We start from the raw sequence: 18,010 nt of genomic DNA, 5'->3' as shown, positions 1-18,010 counted from the left end.
GTGCCGTAGTCCTTCATCTAAATGGGGTTCTTTGGCTTCATGTCCTGCGCCAATCTAATAATTCCACCTCCCGCAGCTGACATGCCGTGACCCTCTCTCTGACGGACATGGATATGACGTGGAAAAAGAAGCCTTCTGAGCCCTGAACTCTTTGGGGTGAAGTCAGCCAAGTCAAGACTCAAGGTAGACCCATGGAAATTGCAACTTAGTCTAATCAAGTGTCTGCCATAGCTGGATCCAACCTTTTGTATCTATTCAAGAGAAGCCCCCGCAACTATCCCACAAGCCGGTCATTGCACTCCAGCCCGGCCAAACTTACCTCTTCTTCGGTCATGCCTTCATCCTCTCCCTCTTCTTCCACCACAAAACTCTCCTTCAGCTTCAGGTATTCCTCATATTCCCGCTTCTCCTCTTCCTCTTTCGCCTTCTTCTTTTCTTCTTCCTGCAAAGCGAGGGAAGACAGAACTGCATTATTTAATGGCGCATTGCTATATTTTTGCAAAGTGCTTCCTGCCGCCTGGACCCAGCTCAGGACGGCTTACGGGCAGCCAGTCACTTGCGAGACATCATTTATATTAGTAGTGTTATACTTCTTTATATCCTGCCTTTCCCCCAGACCCTGGGACTCGAGGCAGCTCACACAAATTCAAACACCGCAGCTCCAAATACAAAAAAGCCCCAAACTTGTAAAAGATAATAGTCGGAAACCAATTAAGCAGAATTTAAAACAGTGCAGATTATAAAACCTTGGTGGTAGCAAGCAGCTAATCAAACGAACAACAGAAGTCATAATGAATCAAATGGATTGCTGTAAAACAGGGGTCAGCAAACCTTTTCAGCAGGGGGCCAGTCCACTGTCCCTCAGACCTTGTGGGAGTCCGGACTATATTTTGAAAAACAAATATATGAACAAATTCCTATGCCCCACAAATAACCCAGAGATGCATTTTAAATAAAAGGACACAGTCTACTCATGTAAAACATGCTGATTCCCGGACCGTCCATGGGCCGGATTTAGAAGGCGATTGGGCCGGATCCGGCCCCCAGGCCTTAGTTTGCCTACCCGTGCTGTAAAACAACGGGAAATCAACCAACTGCCAATGCCAGTGTTAGCGCAAAACTCGCTTTAACTGTATCAGAGGGATTTCTGTAATAGAGACGATTGTCTTATATATAATACAGGAGAAAAGGTTGTGAACGAAAACACTGTGGAGGTATGGGTGGGAAGTCAATACATGAAGCTATTTAATTTGAAGTCAGTTTGTAAAAAATTGGAAATTCAATAAAAATTATATTATCTTTTTAAAAGAACTCGGAGGAAACCTGTTTTCGATTTCCAGCAAGGGGACGGGTCAGTAAGGGAAAGAGCTCAGAAAAGGAAAGCAATGCAGTTGAAAGGGCCGTGGCAGACGGGTGGTGCTAGGAAAGACTTCTTGCCTGAAACCCTGGAGAGCCATGACTGGTCAGTGTGAGCAGGACCAAACTAGATGGACCAAGGATCTGATTTGATTTAAGACAGCTCCCTGGGATTTCTCATCAACACGGCTCCTGCTTACCTTGCTAAAGGGACAGTGTTCCAGTTCCCCAGGAGGAGAGGCAGGCCGGGGAGACAGTTCCAGAGAACCCTCCTCTGTTTCCAACTCTTCATTTTAGCAAGCTGCCTCTTGAGAAGTTCTGTTTCTAGAACTGCTCACCTCCATGCGCTGGCTTAGACCAAAAGGGAAACCAACGGTCTTATAGACAAAACAGCACTGCCAATTTGCATGAGGCCGTCTCTAATCAGAGAAGAGAAGAGGAAGTCCCCACCCCTCAAGCCAAGGTATCATTTCCACCCCCCCGTTATCAGATTTGACCACGATTTGGTGCAAAGGTGCAAGTTAATTTCTGAAATCCACAAAGATGCAACCTCTGTTCCAATGGCACAACCAGCTCCCTAGAAGGACACTGACAAACTGGAACGTGTCCAGAGGAGGGCAACCAAAATGGTCCAAGGCCTGGAAACGATGCCTTATGAGGAATGGCTAAGGGAGCTGGGCATGTTTAGCCTGGAGAAGAGGAGGTTAAGGGGTGATATGATAGCCATGTTCAAATATATAAAAGGATGTCACATAGAGGAGGGAGAAAGGTTGTTTTCTGCTGCTCCGGAGAAGCGGACACGGAGCAATGGATCCAAACTACAAGAAAGAAGATTCCACCTAAACATTAGGAAGAACTTCCTGACAGTAAGAGCTGTTTGACAGTGGAATTTGCTGCCAAGGAGTGTGGTGGAGTCTCCTACTTTGGAGGTCTTTAAGCAGAGGCTTGACAACCATATGTCAGGAGTGCTCTGATGGTGTTTCCTGCTTGGCAGGGGGTTGGACTCGATGGCCCTTGTGGTCTCTTCCAACTCTATAATTCTATGATTCTAAATCATAGAATTGGTGAGTTGGAAGGGATCCCAAGGATCAAATATTTTAGCCCCTTGCTATGCAGGAATCTCAGCTAAAACATCCATGACAGATGGCCATCCAACCTCATCCTAGAAGCCCCCTCATGAAGGTGAGTCCACCACGTCCCTTCCACTGTCAAACAGCTCTTACCATCAGAAAGTTCTATCTGATATTTAGTGGGAATCTCCTTTCTTGTGATTTCAGCCATTGGTTCGAGCCCTACTCCTCCAGAGCAGCAGAAAACAAGCTTGTTCCCTCTTCCATTTGACAGCCCCTGAGATATTTGAAGATGGCTATCATATCTCCTCTCAGTCTCCTCTTTTCCAGGCTAAACAGACCCAACTCCCTCAACTGTTCCTCATAAGGCTTGGTTTCCAGACCCTGGATCATCTTGGTTTCCCTCTTTGTGGGGGAACATGAGAAAATTATTTAATAATAATAATAATAATAATAATATTTATTTATACCCCGCCCTCCCCGGCCAGAGCTGGGCTCAGGGCGGCTAACACCAGTAAAATTACAGTAAAAACATAATAGAGGGGGGAAAACCAATTTAAAATACAGGTTAAAATGCAATTTAAAATGCAGCCTCATTTTAATAATAGCCCATAGATCAAAACCATAAGGGGAGGGAAACATAAGGGTCAGACTGAGTCCAAGCAAAGGCCAGGTGGAACAGTTCTGTCTTGCAGGCCCTGCGGAAAGATGTCAAGTCCCGCAGGGCCCTGGTCTCTTGTGACAGAGCGTTCCACCAAGTCGGGGCCAGTACTGAAAAGGCCCTGGCCCTAGTTGAGACCAATCTAACCTCCTTGCGACCTGGGACCTCCAAAATGTTGTCATTTGTGGACAACATACTGCTTAACATGCCAAAACAGGTTTCTAAACAGATTGCAAGCTGTAAAAACCAGTTACACAAACATTTAAGCACCCGCAATTAAAACATGCAGTGAATCCCACTGCAACAGACAAAAGATGGAGAACTTGCGGCACTGCAGTTGCTTCCATACTCCGACACCCACCATCCCTGACAAGATCCATTGGCCATGCTGGCTGGCGCTGATGGGAGTTGGCTTCTAACACTACCTTAGGGCCACAGCAAGTTTCCCATCCCTGCAATTAAATGTAAAGGTTAAGGGATCCCTGACCGTTAAGTCCAGTCACAGACGAATCTGGGGTTGTGATGCTCATCTCGCTTTATTGGCCGAGGGAGCTGGCGTACAGCTTCCGAGTCATGTGGCCAACATGACTAAGCCGCTTCTGGCGAACCAGAGCAGTGCACGGAAACACCATTCACCTTCCCGCCGGAGTGGTACCTATTTATCTACTTGCACTTTGACAGGCTTTTGAACTGCTAGGTTGGCAGGAGCAGGGACCGAGCAACAGGAGCTCACCCCTTCGCGGGGATTCGAACCGCCAACCTTCTGATCAGCAAGCCCTAGGCTCTGTGGTTTAAATGTAGGTGGCAATTAAAACAGAAGAGCCAGGCCAGTACATCGAGGGGATGCCTGCATAATTCGTTAAGAGCCTTTATTCTCCTTTCAAACCAATAAGCTGCATTCAAATGTTATTGATATAAAATTGGGTTTGCATGTAAAAAAACAAAACCCGGGGAGTGTGTATAACACAAGGGAGGCTTTTCGGCAGCAGCACGTCGCAAGGAGCTGAAGCTCTGCAACGTGAGATATTTGCTCTCGCTGATCAGGTGTCTGTGGTAAACCATTTCCTCCAACAAGAAAACTCCACGGGCGAAAGGGAAATTCCCAGGGCTGCTGCATGCTGAAGCAACGGGCGGTTGTGGGGTGGAAGCATCTATCGGGGCTGCTGGGGATTTTGAGAGGAAACAAAGCAATTTAAAAATATACATTTTGGTTTTTTCAAATGCCAGAAAAGACTTGCGGAAAAGACTGCGTGAGAGTGTGCCTGAATGCTCAAAATCAGTGCTGCCCTTCCCCTCTAATAGTCTGACCCAGAAAATGCAAGAATAACGGAAGCCCAGACTAGAAAATGAATGCAAAATAATTACTCCCGGCTAGTTTTTATCAGCCACGAGGGCAGAGGGCACAGATTGCTGCCCAGTCCGAACCATGCCCTCCTGTTCATGCCCTTGAGCCATGCTAACTGAAACTTAATCGACACAACAGAACTAGGCAGAACTATGGACGCCTCTTGAGATTCATCTGCCGCAACAGTAGACTCAAGGTCTTGGTGGAGCCAAGTGATTTAATCTCTAAAATGCTTTGCAAAGAAGTCACAGCAAGCCCCCGTTGATAACTGTGGGCAAAAGGGCCCATGCCACCCAGGAAATTTCTGCTAAGTGGCATTTCTTTGTTGCATTACCTTCACTGCCATGGAGTAGGCGTGATATTGAGCACTCCCCAGTGTTTGACTGCATTTGTCTAGTTTTTCTGCAATTGCGTCCAAGCTGTCTCCCGGCTTGTTTCATTGCCCTGAGCTCCGGTATATGCTAAGGCGCTGTGGTCTAAACGACTTAGCCTCTTGGGCTTGCCGATCAGAAGGTCGGCGGTTCAAATCCCCACAACGGAGTGAGCTCCCGTTGCTCTGTCCCAGCTCCTAACAACCTAGCATTTCAAAAGCACACCAGTGCAAGTAGATAAATAGGTACCGCTGGGGTGGTAAGGTAAACGACGTTTCTGTGTGCTCTGGTTTCTGTCACGGTGTTCCGTTGCACCAGAAGTTATTTAGTCATGCTGGCTGCATGACCCGGAAAGCTGTCTGTGGACAAATGCTGGCTCCCTTGGCCTGAAAGCAAGATGAGCGCCGCAACCCCAGTCGCCTTTGACTGGACTTAAACGTCCAGGGGTCCTTTACCTTTACCCAAGTGGGCCCTATGAAGCAGGAGAGGACACTTGGGGTGATTGTATCAGTAGCCCAAGCTGCCTGTAAGTCAGCTGGATCCATCAACCTCTGAGGGTGGGCCATATAATAATAAATAATAATAAATTTTATTTATACCCCGCCCTCCCTGGCCAGAGCCGGGCTCAGGGCAGCTAACACCAGTAAAATTACAGCAAAAACATAATAGGGGAAAAAACCCCAATTTAAAATACAGGTCAAAACGCAATTTAAAATGCAGCCTCATTTTAAAAGTAGCCCATAGATCAAAACCATAAGGGGAGGGAAACATAAGGGTCAGACTGAGTCCAAACCAAAGGCCTGGTGGAACAGCTCTGTCTTGCAGGCCCTGCGGAAAGATGTCAAGTCCCGCAGGGCCCTAGTCTCTTGTGACAGAGCGTTCCACCAAGTCGGGGCCAGTACTGAAAAGGCCCTGGCCTTAGTTGAGACCAATCTAACCACCTTGCAGCTTGGGACCTCCAAAGTGTTGTCATTTGTGGACCTTAAGGTTCTCTGCAGGGCATACTGGGAGAGGCAGTCCCGTAGGTATGTGGGTCCTAGGCCGATCTGAACGCCTAAATCTCACCAGGAAGTGATCCAACTATGACAAGTGACTGATGCAACCCCTACCCCACCTCCCACTTTCAGATTATCTTCTGAATAATCTCGAGATCCAGAGTGTGGCCTGCCACATGAGTCAGGCCAATGACATATTGGGACCACCATCTTGGGATGGACATTGAAGCCCCTAAGAACCAACACTGGGAGTCCTCAACACCATCTCTGTCAGCTCAGGCAGGGAGACGGCCGGGCAGAGGGGCAGGTGGCAAACCAGCAGAATCCCTAATCTGTCCCAATTACCCTATGCCAAATGCAACAGGAAGTGGACAGGAATCCTGGAGAGAGACAGAGAGAGAGAGAGGATTTCTGTGGATCACAAAAACTCCCTGTTCGCCACCCTCAAGTCTGTTCTGATGCTGGACAGAGCACCCAGTAGGGCATAGCTGGGCAAGACCAATTCTTCCCTGCTCACCCACCCAGGTCTCGGTAATACAAACCAGGGCAGCCTCCTCATCCACAATCAAATTATGGATAAGGGAGGTCTTATTCAAGACCGACCTGGTGTTCATAAGAGGCAGTCGTAGACTGGAGGGCAGGCAGATAGGATGACCCCAATTCCTCTCTCCAATGGAGACCCCCACCTCCCACACGATACTTTCCTTTACCCAGAACCATTATGTTTCAATGGAATTCAAATTGCCATACGATAAAACACAATATAGAGGAATAAAAGAAGAAGCAATAAATTTGCAGTTAAAAACAGGGCATTAAAATTGCTACAACAGGCAGGGAAATCATTAAGTAGTCGGCCAAGGCCTTCGACTCTTTTCAGGTGGTTTGTGGCGGGGAGAGGAGAGTGAAGTTTGGGAACCACTGGCCCGATTTATTTATTTTCAAAGCAAGAAACAAGTTTCGAACAGTTAAGCAAGCTCAACCAGCGTATGAAAACCAAAACTTCCCTTTGACACTTCTATTGGCTAGCCTCTCCCTTCTCTACTTTGGAATCAGCAAGGAATCTAAATTTTGCATTGCAAACAGACAACTGTTCGTTAAAGGCTTTTGCAAACGTGAACAAAGAAAGAAGAACCTGGAAATGCTTTAGTTTTGCTTGGTAACAGGGGATTTCCCCCCTGCTTTGAGGAAGTTAAGAAAATAGTCTGAGAATAAGCAATGCAAAGCTCAGTTTGAAGCAAGCGATTCCTGCGATCTCCCGTGGAAACTCAGGCAAAGCAAGCCGGCTTTCAGCATGGGAGTTTTCTGCACCTTATTACCAGTTGCAAAGAGATCAAGTTATCTCTCCATTCCTTATGCGATTTGCACCCCGATGACTTATCCGTTAAGTCGCCAGCTTAGCGGTAAATAGCGGGTTTTGCTCACAGAATGTCCCAGGTTGATGCAATCTTTATTTACCGTATTTTTTGCTCTATAAGACTCACTTTTTCCCTCCTAAAAAGTAAGATGAAATGTGTGTGCGTCTTTTGCAGCGAATGCAGGCCGCGCATCTATCACAGAAGCCAGAACAGCAAGAGGGATTGCTGCTTTCACTGCGCAGCGATCCCTCTTGCTGTTCTGGCTTCTGAGATTCAGAATCCCCCCCCCCCCCGTTTTCCTCCTCCAAAAACTAGGTGCGTCTTGTGGTCTGGTGCGTCTTATAGAGCGAAAAATATGTTATTTGGATCACTTCTATACTGCTTCACCAATAGACAGCACTGGACTTTGAGAGCACAAGAAGCCAGCAGGAACTCCCACTAGTCCCACCCAGGTTGGGCAGAGGTCAGGGATGATGGGAGTTGTAGTCCAACGACATCGGGCAAGTGTCACCTTGGCCACCAGTGGCTTTGAAGAGCCGCCCGCCCGATCCCATGTGTTCGTGTACACTTGCACCGAGGGACCCTCTTGCAACCATTATACTGTCCTGTAAAATATACTGATGACACAACACTGATGGCAGAAAGTGAGGAGGAATTCAAGAACCTTTTAATGAGGGTGAAAGAGGAGAGCGCAAACTATGGTCTGAAGCGCAACATCCAAAAAACGAAGATCATGGCCACTGGGCCCATCACCTCCTGGCAAATAGAAGGGGAAGAAATGGAGGCAGTGAGAGATTTTACTTTCTTGGGCTCCATGATCACTGCAGATAGTGACAGCAGCCACAAAATTAAAAGACACCTGCTTCTTGGGTGAAAAGCGATGACAAATCTAGACAGCATCTTAAAAAGCAGAGACATCACCTTGCCAACAAAGGTCCGTATAGTTAAAGGTATGCTTTTCCCAGTAGTGATGTATGGAAGTGAGAGCTGGACCATAAAGAAGGCTGATCGCCAAAGAATTGATGTTTTTGAATTATGGGGCTGGAGGAGACTCTTGAGAGTCCCATGGACTGCAAGAAGATCAAACCTCTCCATTCTGAAGGAAATCAGCCCTGAGTGCTCACTGGAAGGACAAATCCTGAAGCTGAGGCTCCAAGACTTTGGCCACCACATGAGAAGAGAAGACTCCCTGGAAAAGACCCTGATGTTGGGAAAGATGGAGGGCACAAGGAAAAGGGGAAGACAGAGGATGAGATGGTTGGATAATGTTCTTGAAGCTACCAGCATGAGTTTGACCAAGCTGCGGGAGGCAGTGGAAGACAGGAGTGCCTGGCATGCTCTGGTCCATGGGGTCACAAAGAGTCGGACACGACTAAACGACAAAACAACAACAACAAATATACTGAATCCATGAAATATGGCTGGTGCTGCAGCTGCTGTCTCGCCGGGGGTGGGGGTTGAGAGACTAAGGGGAAGACTGCCTGCCCGTGCGGGACGTGAAGAACAAGGGATGTAGGGGTGATGTCTGTAGCTCAGTGGCAAAGAATCCATAGGCACGCAGAAGGTCCGAAGTTTAACCCCCAGCCTCTGAAGGTGGGGCTGGAAGACCCTTATCTGAAACCCTGGAGAGCTGCTGCCAGTCCGTGCAGACAATATTAACTAGACCAAAGGTCTTACTCCTGTGTGTGTGTTTCTCAGCTCTGTGCAAGCCTTAAGCGCCCAAATTTCCCATGCAATACTGCTTGGCATTAGTCAACGTCTATGCAATTCTCTCATTTCTCTCTCTCTCTCTGATTGTGTGTGTGTGTATGTATAAATAAATATATACAGCTGAACCTTGGAAATCGAACGGAATCCGTTCCAGAAGTCCATTCGATTTGAAAACCAAATCGCGGCTTCTGATTGGCTGCAGGAAGCCCCGTCGGACGTTCGGGTTCCAAAAGAACGTTCGCTAACCGGAACAACCACTTCTGGGTTTGCGTCATTCAGGAGCCAAAACGTTCCAGGGCGTTCGGGATCCAAGGTACAACTGTATAATATATATGTGGGTGGGTGTACAGACGCCCACACATGAAATTTAAGGTGTCTTGCGGCATAGAGGCAAAGATTGAGCTGAGAGCAGGAAGTGCCCAATACAATCGCACCTCGCTCATAAACCCGCCAGACGATTTCACACAACCCACTCTTTCTCAGCCTCCCCCCGCCCCCATTTGAAATGTGAGAGTAAGAAGGACCTTCTTTTGCAGGGCTGCAGAGCGAAGCATTTTGAGGGTATTACGAAACCTCTGTAACTGCACGCATTTATATAACTTGATGAAGAAACGGTGCCCTGAATATGCTCCTGTGTTCTCGCTCTCTCTCCCCCGATCCCTTTTATCTTGTGCGTCATTTCTATTAAGATTGTGAGCCTGTGTGTCGCTTTTCAATCAAGCACCTAAAAAAAACTTAAGGTGTTGTACAAAGAACAAAAGCAACAGCAACAACAGCAACCCTTTTTTAGTGTCTCCCAACTTATGAAGTACCGGTCAGGTTGTAAGTATACAAAATGTCTGAAGAAGCGACTGGGACCTGGACGAGGACAAAGGGGGCCTACGTAGTCCTACCTTTTGGTCTTACGATTGACAGCCAGATCCCTGCAGGAAGGCCCACAAACAGGACCCGGGTGCAAAGGAAGTCTCATGATTCTGCGCCTTCCACTTGTGTAGGTGCTCCAGAGAAGTGGCAGAGCACAGCCATTGGAACTAGTAGCTAGCATCCAACCCAGACTCTGTGCTCATCCTCTGAGTCCCTTCTCCTCTGTGAGAGGTCAGGAGGGTGGCAACATGAGAACGGGGCCTTTTCTGCAGTGGCTCCACGTTTGTGGGATGCTCTCTCCAGGGAGGCTCCAGGGGGTTTGGACTGGGTGTCCATCAATATGCAGATGATACCCAGCTCTACCTCTCTTTCAAATCAGAACCAGTGAAGGCGGTGAAGGTCCTGTGTGAGTGCCTGGAGGCGGTTGGAGGATGGATGGCAGCTAATGGATTGAGGTTGAATCCTGACAAGACAGAAGTACTGGTTTTGGGGGACAGGGGGCGGGCTGGTGTGGAGGACTCCCTGGTCCTGAATAGGGTAACTGTGCCCCTGAAGGACCAGGTGCGTAGCCTGGGAGTCATTTTGGACTCACAGCTGTCCATGGAGGCGCAGGTCAATTCTGTATCCAGGGCAGCTGTCTACCAACTCCACCTGGTATGCAGGCTGAGACGCTACCTGCCCGTGGACTGTCTCGCCAGAGTGGTGCATGCTCTGGTTATCTCCCGCTTGGACTACTGAAATGCGCTCTACGTGGGGCTACCTTTGAAGGTGACTCGGAAACTACCACTAATCCAGAATGCGGCAGCTAGACTGGTGACTGGGGGCGGCTGCCGAGACCACATAACACCGGTCTTGAAAGACCTACATTGGCTCCTAGTACGTTTCCGAGCACAATTCAAAGTGCTGGTGTTGACCTTCAAAGCCCTAAACGGCCTCGGTCCAGTATACCTGAAGGAGCATCTCCACCCCCATCGTTCTGCCCGGACGCTGAGGTCCAGCGCCGAGGGCCTTCTGGCGGTTCCCTCATTGCGAGAAGCAAAGCTACAGGGAACCAGGCACAGGGCCTTCTCGGTAGTGGCGCCCGCCCTGTGGAACGCCCTCCCATCAGATGTCAAAACGATAAACAACTACCTGACATTCAGAAGACATCTTAAGGCAGCCCTGTTCAGGGAAGTTTTTAATGTATGATATTCTAGTGTTTTTTTGTTTCTATGGAAGCCGCCCAGAGTGGCTGGGGAGAGGCCCAGCCAGATGGGATGGGTATAAATTATTATTATTATTATTATTATTATTATTATTATTATTATTATTATTATTATTATTTATCTTCAGGTGCCAGGCAAAATCGTTCCTCTTTAACCGGGCCTTGGGTTGATTAATATTCTACTGCCTTTTAAATGTGTTTGTGGGAGGGGGTAAAGTTTTGTCGTTTCTGTTTAACTATTTATTTGTGCTTTTACCTTGTATTTTTATCTTGTGAGCTGCCCTGAAATCTTATGATGAAGGGCGACACATCATCACCATGATCATTTGCCCAATCCTCTTTCAAAGCTGTCCAAGTTGGAGACAATCACCAATTAAAATTATGACACATATCGCAGTACAATCACATCTTAGGTGTGTGATTTCAACCATGCGCAGCTGAAAGCTGTGTGATGGCCTGGGACTCTGGCTCGGAACCAGAGGAGTCTCAGTCTATACCGGATCCTTTGCCTCAGGCATCATCTGAACCAAGTCTGGGGCCTGATCCTGAAGAGTCCCAGTCTGCACAGGTTCCCCTGCAACAAGCACCAGCTGGGCCGAGTCAGGGGCCTGAGCCTGCCCTGGCTCCAGATGCGGAGATGACCTCGTTGCCTCCAGCTGGGCCATCACTTACAGCTGCTCCACTACCAGTCGGCTCAGGGGAGGCCGAGGCAGCCCCTGGGTCTAGTAACCCACCGACGTCTCCCGAGCTGCAGAGACTCAGGTCTGAGAGAAGAAGAGACCTGAGTACTCGCAGGAGGAGTGCTCACCTTCAGGCGAGACAGGGAGGTGAGTCGCCGGGGGATCAGGACCGGCCGTTACCCCGACAAAGATAAAAGGCTGTCGGACCCCACCCCAGGTTGCGGGAGCAATATTGCTGTATGGAGATCTGCCTGAGATCCTGTACTTGTCCTTGCCTGGATTCCTGCCTCGCGGAACCCTTGGATTTGGGACCGCACCTGGACTGCGTTGCTCGGATTAACCCCCGGGCCCAGCACAAGCTGGCTGAAAGTGCACAAGTTAAATCCAAGCTAGGGAAAAAACTTAAAGGTTCAGCCCGCTGGCTCTAGGATGCTCTCGCAAGGCCATCTGAATTCTCAAGAGATCTTGTCTGAGCATCCCTGGCCTTCAAGAGCTGGCATGCTGAGTGGGTCTCCCCCATCGATCGCCCCACAAGCAAGGCAGAGACCTCAAAAGCTTTGCACCAGCAGTGTGGGGCATTCTTTCTCTCTCCCCTTCGCTCGCTAGCCAAGGGTTTGAGACTACGCAATTTCCATGGATACAGTGGTGCCTCGCAAGACGAAAAGAATCCGTTCTGTGATTCTCTTCGTCTAGCGGTTTTTTCGTCTTGTGAAGCAAAGCCATTGAAGGATTAGCGGATTAGCGCTATTAGCGGCTTATCTGCTGATCGGATCAGCTGATAAGCGGCTTAGCAAAAGGGGGGGGGGAAGGAAAAAAAACCAGCAGGAACTCGCAAGACATTTTCGTCTTGCGAAGCAAGCCCATAGGAAATTCATTTTGCGAAGCACCTCCAAAACGGAAAACTCTTTTGTCTAGCGAGTTTTCCGTCTTGTGAGGCATTCGTCTTGCGGGGCACCACTGTACATGGAACCCTTGGAACTGAGCCCCTGTGTAAGATGAATTGGATATTTATATTTTTGACTTTTCTCGGGAAAGCTCCTGGTTGCGTCCCAGCATGTCCCAAGCAGCCTTCTCTCTGGTGGTTTATTATCTGATGTCTTTGCACCAGGTCCCCACATGGGACGTTTCTGAATCCACAGCACACCCATCTCAAATCCCAATCCTTTCGCCCCTACCTGCTTTTCCTCCTCCAGGCGCAGTCGCTCCTCCTCTTTGCGCCGCTCCTCCTCTCGCTTCTGCTCAAGCTTCTTCCGTTCCTCCCGTTCCGCATCTTCGGCCTTTGGAAATTGGGGAGCAGGGAGAAAAAAGCAAGTGTTATTCTCTGGCAAGTTTGCAAGCTAAGTCCACCTACTTGCTACCTAACCACCTAACACACGTACACACACATGTATGTAGGGCATGTGACCCAAGTACATCAGACAGGAGTGGGGAGGGAACCTTTCTCAGTCCAGGGGCCAGATTCCCTTCTGAGTAACCTCCCAAGGGCCGCATTCCATCGGTGGGCGGGGCCAAAGGAGGCGGAGCCACAAACGTAAATGTGACCTTTGTGCAGAAGGCTGGTCTGTAGGCACACTCAAACAGCCTCCATCCCAGCCAGAGACACGGCCAGAGTCCAAGGACACATTCCAGGCCGGCAAAACCACTTGGCGAGACAAGCAGGGCTTGTGATGTGTGTGTCTGTGGCTTTGAAGGCCAGGGGAGAAGGTCTGGGGGTCCACGCCCAGCCCTTGATTCTCGAACCTTGACCAGAAGATCATCTCCCCCCATATCAACCTTCCCGGTTGGTCCTTGTAATCAGAAAGCTCTCTTAGTGGAGCCACCTCTGGGCGCTGCCTAGGTGTTCACCCACCCCAGGGCCTTCTCTGTGTTACGATATAGAAGCAATGCGGCCGCGAGCTGCTAGCTTGAAAGCAAAACATAATGGGAATGTTGGGACTGTTCCGTGGGAAACAGAGGGACAGTCTTTTCACAGTGCGAAGCACCGGAATTAGCTCAGAGTGTAATATGAGCTGTACAGGAAGCACAGGAGGAGTTTGTCTCTCTGCTGTTGGAGTTTGAAGAGAGCAGACATGTTTTCTGTAATGCTGCAAAGACAGAAATAAAGGCATGTAAATACGTTTCTGTCTATCTCTTTCCCCTGCCGGGGGGGGGGGGCAGGGAAGAGTGGTGTGTTCTTCTCACGCTGAGGAGGATCGCCGATCGCGACCTAGCCTGTATCCTGCCGGGGAATGCAGACAGGGAGGTCAACCGGAGATCAAGCCGGGTGCCTGGAGAGTGGCCAGTTTCTCCTGAAGGCAGGCTTGAATCCCAACACTCTGTCATGGCCCTGTCCCCTTGGCAAAGTACCTCTGCCCCCCTCTTAATTTAATTTTATTTTTTGCATTTATATCCCACCATTCGTCCAAGGAGCTCAAAGTTGGTCACATGGTTCCCTTCCTCCCCATTTCATCCTCACCAGAAGGTAGGCGAGGCCAAAAGACTGTCGCTGGCCCAAAGGCAGATTTTTTACCATTGTAACCCGGGCTAATTTCTGCACACACTCATTTCCTTTCATTTCCAGGGGAAGTGAGACATTGTGCTGACCGTCAGACAAGGGTTTTCCCCACCCGCCTTGCCTTCAGAACAGAGTTGCTGCCATGGGCCTTATGTCTCTGTCTCTTTTATTTTATTTTATTTTAAAATGATATTTTATTAAAGTTTCCAAATTATAACAAGACAAATGAAAAAATAAATTTAAAAAAAATGGACTGACAAACCCGGGACCTGGGGGAAGGGATGTTGGATGAAGACTTTTATCCTTTGTTATTAGGACAATTTTATATAATTGATGAATATTAGAAGGATGCATGAAATGAAATTGCTTGGCTCTGGTATAAAAGTTTAAGGGATTAGGAAAGAATACAACGGTTAAGAGAAGTTATCAAAAATAAAATTTAGGTTAAGGTTCATTATAAGACAATGAGGAGAATAGAGTAAGGTAATGTAATGAAGGATTAGAATAGGGTAAAAATTTGATGGTAAGGATTTCCTGAACTAACAAATTGAACTGGAATACAAAAAAGGGAGGGATGAGGAGGTCTGGGGAAATAAGTGTATGAAGATATGTTACGAAAATTAATATGTTTTTAACTGTTTCTATTTTCTATGTTTTTCTTTCTTTCTTTTTTTTATGTCTCTGTGTCTTTCATGAACCGAGCGGAAGACTATGAGTCATGGAGGTGGGGAGAGAGAGCATGTGAATTCAGCAGTGCTTCGTTCGTTTTTGGTTGCTAGTTTGCTAATGTTGCAAACATTGTTTCATGGGTTATTTGTGCTGTGATGCTTTGCAAGTCTTATCGTACGACTTTTGCTGTGGTTGTGCTTATTTTAAAGCAGCATAGAAATATATGCATCTGAAGGCAGCCCTGTATGGGCAAGTTTTCCATGTTTAATGTTTCGTGGTTCTTTCATATTCTGCTGGAAACTGCCCAATCAGATGGGCAGCATAGAATTAGAAGAAGAAGAAGAAATAATTACTAGCTCTGAGATGGAAGGAAGAGACAACCCTGACCAGAGTGGAATGGCAAATGAGTTGATGGACTATGCCGAAATGGCAAAATTAAATGGGAAGCTGAGGAATCAAGAAGACAAGAAATTTCAAAAAGAATGGGAAATGTTTATAATGTATATACAAAATCATTGTAAACAGGTCAAAACCTTAGGAGGATTTTAAATACAGTGGTGCCCCGCAAAACGAATGCCTCGCAAGACGGAAAACTCGCTAGACGAAAGTTTTCTGTTTTGGAGGTGCTTCGCAAAACGAATTTCCTATGGGCTTGCTTCGCAAGATGACAATGTCTTGCGAGTTCCTGCTGGTTTTTTTCCTCCCCCCCCCTTTTCTAAGCCGCTAAGCCGCTTATCAGCTGATCCGATCAGCAGATAAGCTGCTAAAAGCCGCTAAAAGCGCTAATCCGTCAATGGGCTTGCTTCGCAAGACAAAAAACCGCTAGACGAAGAGAATCACAGAACGAATTCTTTTTGTCTTGCGAGGCACCACTGTACACTTGTAATGCAACAGAACAGATAGATAATCTAGGAAGATGAAAAATTGGAGAAGTACTGATATGCAGTTGAAAATAGAATCAATAGGACCCATGGAAGGTTTGGGGGGAAGTCAGGAGATTCAGAGCAATATCGATATTTGGATTTTGTACTGTTTTGTGTTGTACGTTTATATTTTAGGAAATCAAATAAAATATTTATTTAAAAATAATAATGATAATAATAATATTAATAATAGTGGAATGAAACGAAATACACTCACAAACCTCTCTCTATCCCCCATCCAGACAAGCATCACATTCCAGCCACGCAAAAGCGGTTCGGGTACAAATAAAGGCTTGTGAGGTGTATGCCTTGGAGGGAGTCATGCAAACCAGGTCCATGAAGGGGGAATCCTGCAGGGCTGCGACTGGCCTGCAAGCAAGCCTGAAGTTCCTTATCCCTACTTTGCCAACTCTGGAGACCACTCACCTCCCGCTGAGCCTTTCTGGCTTGTTTCTCCTCTAGCTTCCGCTGTTTCTTTGCTCCAACCTTCCCAGAAAACTGAGATTCAGCCGCTTCGGCTCCCTCGTTCTCCTCTGCATAAGGATATTAAATGATTAAGAAGAGAAAATGAAAAAGTAACGAGAGAGAGCCCATTATCAAAGGGATCGCACAACAGGGGGCCAACTTGGCTGGCTCCTACCTGTCTTTCAGGAAACTTCTTAAGTCTTTCCTGGGGGCTGGGACGTGATGCTATTCATGCGCAAAAGATTCTGATTTTAGGCTATTTATATAGGGTAGTTATAAATTGTTCATCTGTTTCGCTGAATATTTATTGCCGGCTCCTTAGAGAAGCTTTGAATGGGTTGGAGGGGAATCTATCTTAACACAAAAAATATTGGCGTTAGGGCTGGGCGATACCTGGTTTTTGACATCATGATGTATCACCAGGTAAACATTGCAAAAAATACCAATATGGCATGATGTCTGAAATAAGGATGGGGCTATGCAGAGGCATTCACGGTTTCCCTTGCACCATGATTTCTTCATAGTGCACACACGCACATCATGATATGCGATATATCGCAGAGTCAGAAATTATGAAACCCCTATCACAATATGGACTTCAAACTGGTTTTGGATATTGATGTATCACCCAACCCTAATCAGACGCTGGACAGAGAGAATGACCTGAATCAGCAGGCAAAGATTCAGGACTCCAAGAAACTATAACTCTTGAACATACTTGGGAATTGGGAAGAGGGCAGCAAGGCTTAACTAATAACACTTTACTCCTTATCAGTTGTGAGCTGGTTGTGGAGACCTGGAAAAGAAGGCTGGCTGCATTGGGAGGAGTCTGAACCCGGTTCATAACAGGTTGCAGCTTCCCAAACTAGAGGGGTTCATATTCTGAACCCCCAGTTCTGAAATATGCCTGTATCACTATAGGACACCTGCCCTGTTGCGACGACTACTTGCGTGCAATAAGCGTGGTTCTATGTTCTTGTTTCTGTTCAGAGATTCTGGCATTTGCAACACGAGGCCAAAGGAGACCCTAAGGCAATGTGTGGCTTAACTCTGTGTGTGTCGGGGTGTGTGTATTTGCTCCTGAACGAAGGGTGCATTCAAGTTTGATCCTGACTTTTGCAGGGTCCGTGTGTGAGGGACTGTCAACCTTACTGTTGCGACTCTCATCAGATGACCCCACAACACAATCAGAAAGTTAGGCTGCCACTTATTCCCAAATGAGATTTTGGTGTAACACTAAACTGTGGTTTAACATCCACAAGCCTTCTCTGTCTTCTCTCCTCCCACAGAACAGCTGCGAGGAGGAGGATGGAAGCGCCTGCTTCCGTTTTCAACTAACCAACATTTGCTACATCCGAACCAGGATCTGAAGTTAGATTTAACCATGGTTTATCCAGCTGTAAACCATGGTTTATGCAAGGTTCAAAGTCTGACAAGCTGCTGCCAGGGGACGGGGTGGTGGGAAGCTTCCAGTCTCCTTGTTGCAACCGCAAGGGAGGAGCGTACAAGCCCAAAGCTAAATTATGTAGCTACAGGTGGGGAAGTGAACTTCCAAATGTTGTGGATTCAAACTCCCATCAGCCTCAGCAGGCATGGTCAGTGACCAAGGATGATGGAAACTGCACTCCAAAAATATCAGGAGAGACACAGGTTTCCCATACGTGCATAATAATAATAATAATAATAATAATTTTATTATTTATACCCCGCCCATCTGGCTGTGTTTCCTCAGCCACTCTGGACGGCTCCCAACAGAACACTAAAGACAGACTAAAACTTCAAACGTTAAAAACTTCCCTAAACAACTGTTCCTTATGAACTAGGTCAAAATATTTTTTACTTTGCGAC

The 18,010-nt window shown here is 47.4% G+C and overlaps 1 protein-coding gene across 1 annotated transcript in view; it reads right to left on the bottom strand.

The window, feature by feature from the left end:
• The window catches only part of DDRGK1 (DDRGK domain containing 1), a 39,058-nt gene that overhangs the window by 11,722 nt on the left and 9,326 nt on the right, over positions 1-18,010 (bottom strand). Inside the window, exons 3-5 of the mRNA XM_082236675.1 lie at positions 16,124-16,230; positions 12,787-12,888; positions 320-442 (exon numbers count right to left, since the gene is read on the bottom strand). Of these exons, the coding sequence (XP_082092801.1) occupies positions 320-442; positions 12,787-12,888; positions 16,124-16,230 (332 nt within the window). The remainder of the gene's footprint in view (positions 1-319; positions 443-12,786; positions 12,889-16,123; positions 16,231-18,010) is intronic.

Source organism: Podarcis vaucheri (genome assembly GCF_965113315.1).
Source record: "Podarcis vaucheri genome assembly, chromosome: 9".
NCBI lineage: Eukaryota > Metazoa > Chordata > Lepidosauria > Squamata > Lacertidae > Podarcis > Podarcis vaucheri.
Note: the sequence above shows the minus strand (reverse complement) of the source record. Positions and strands in the feature narration are given on the sequence as shown.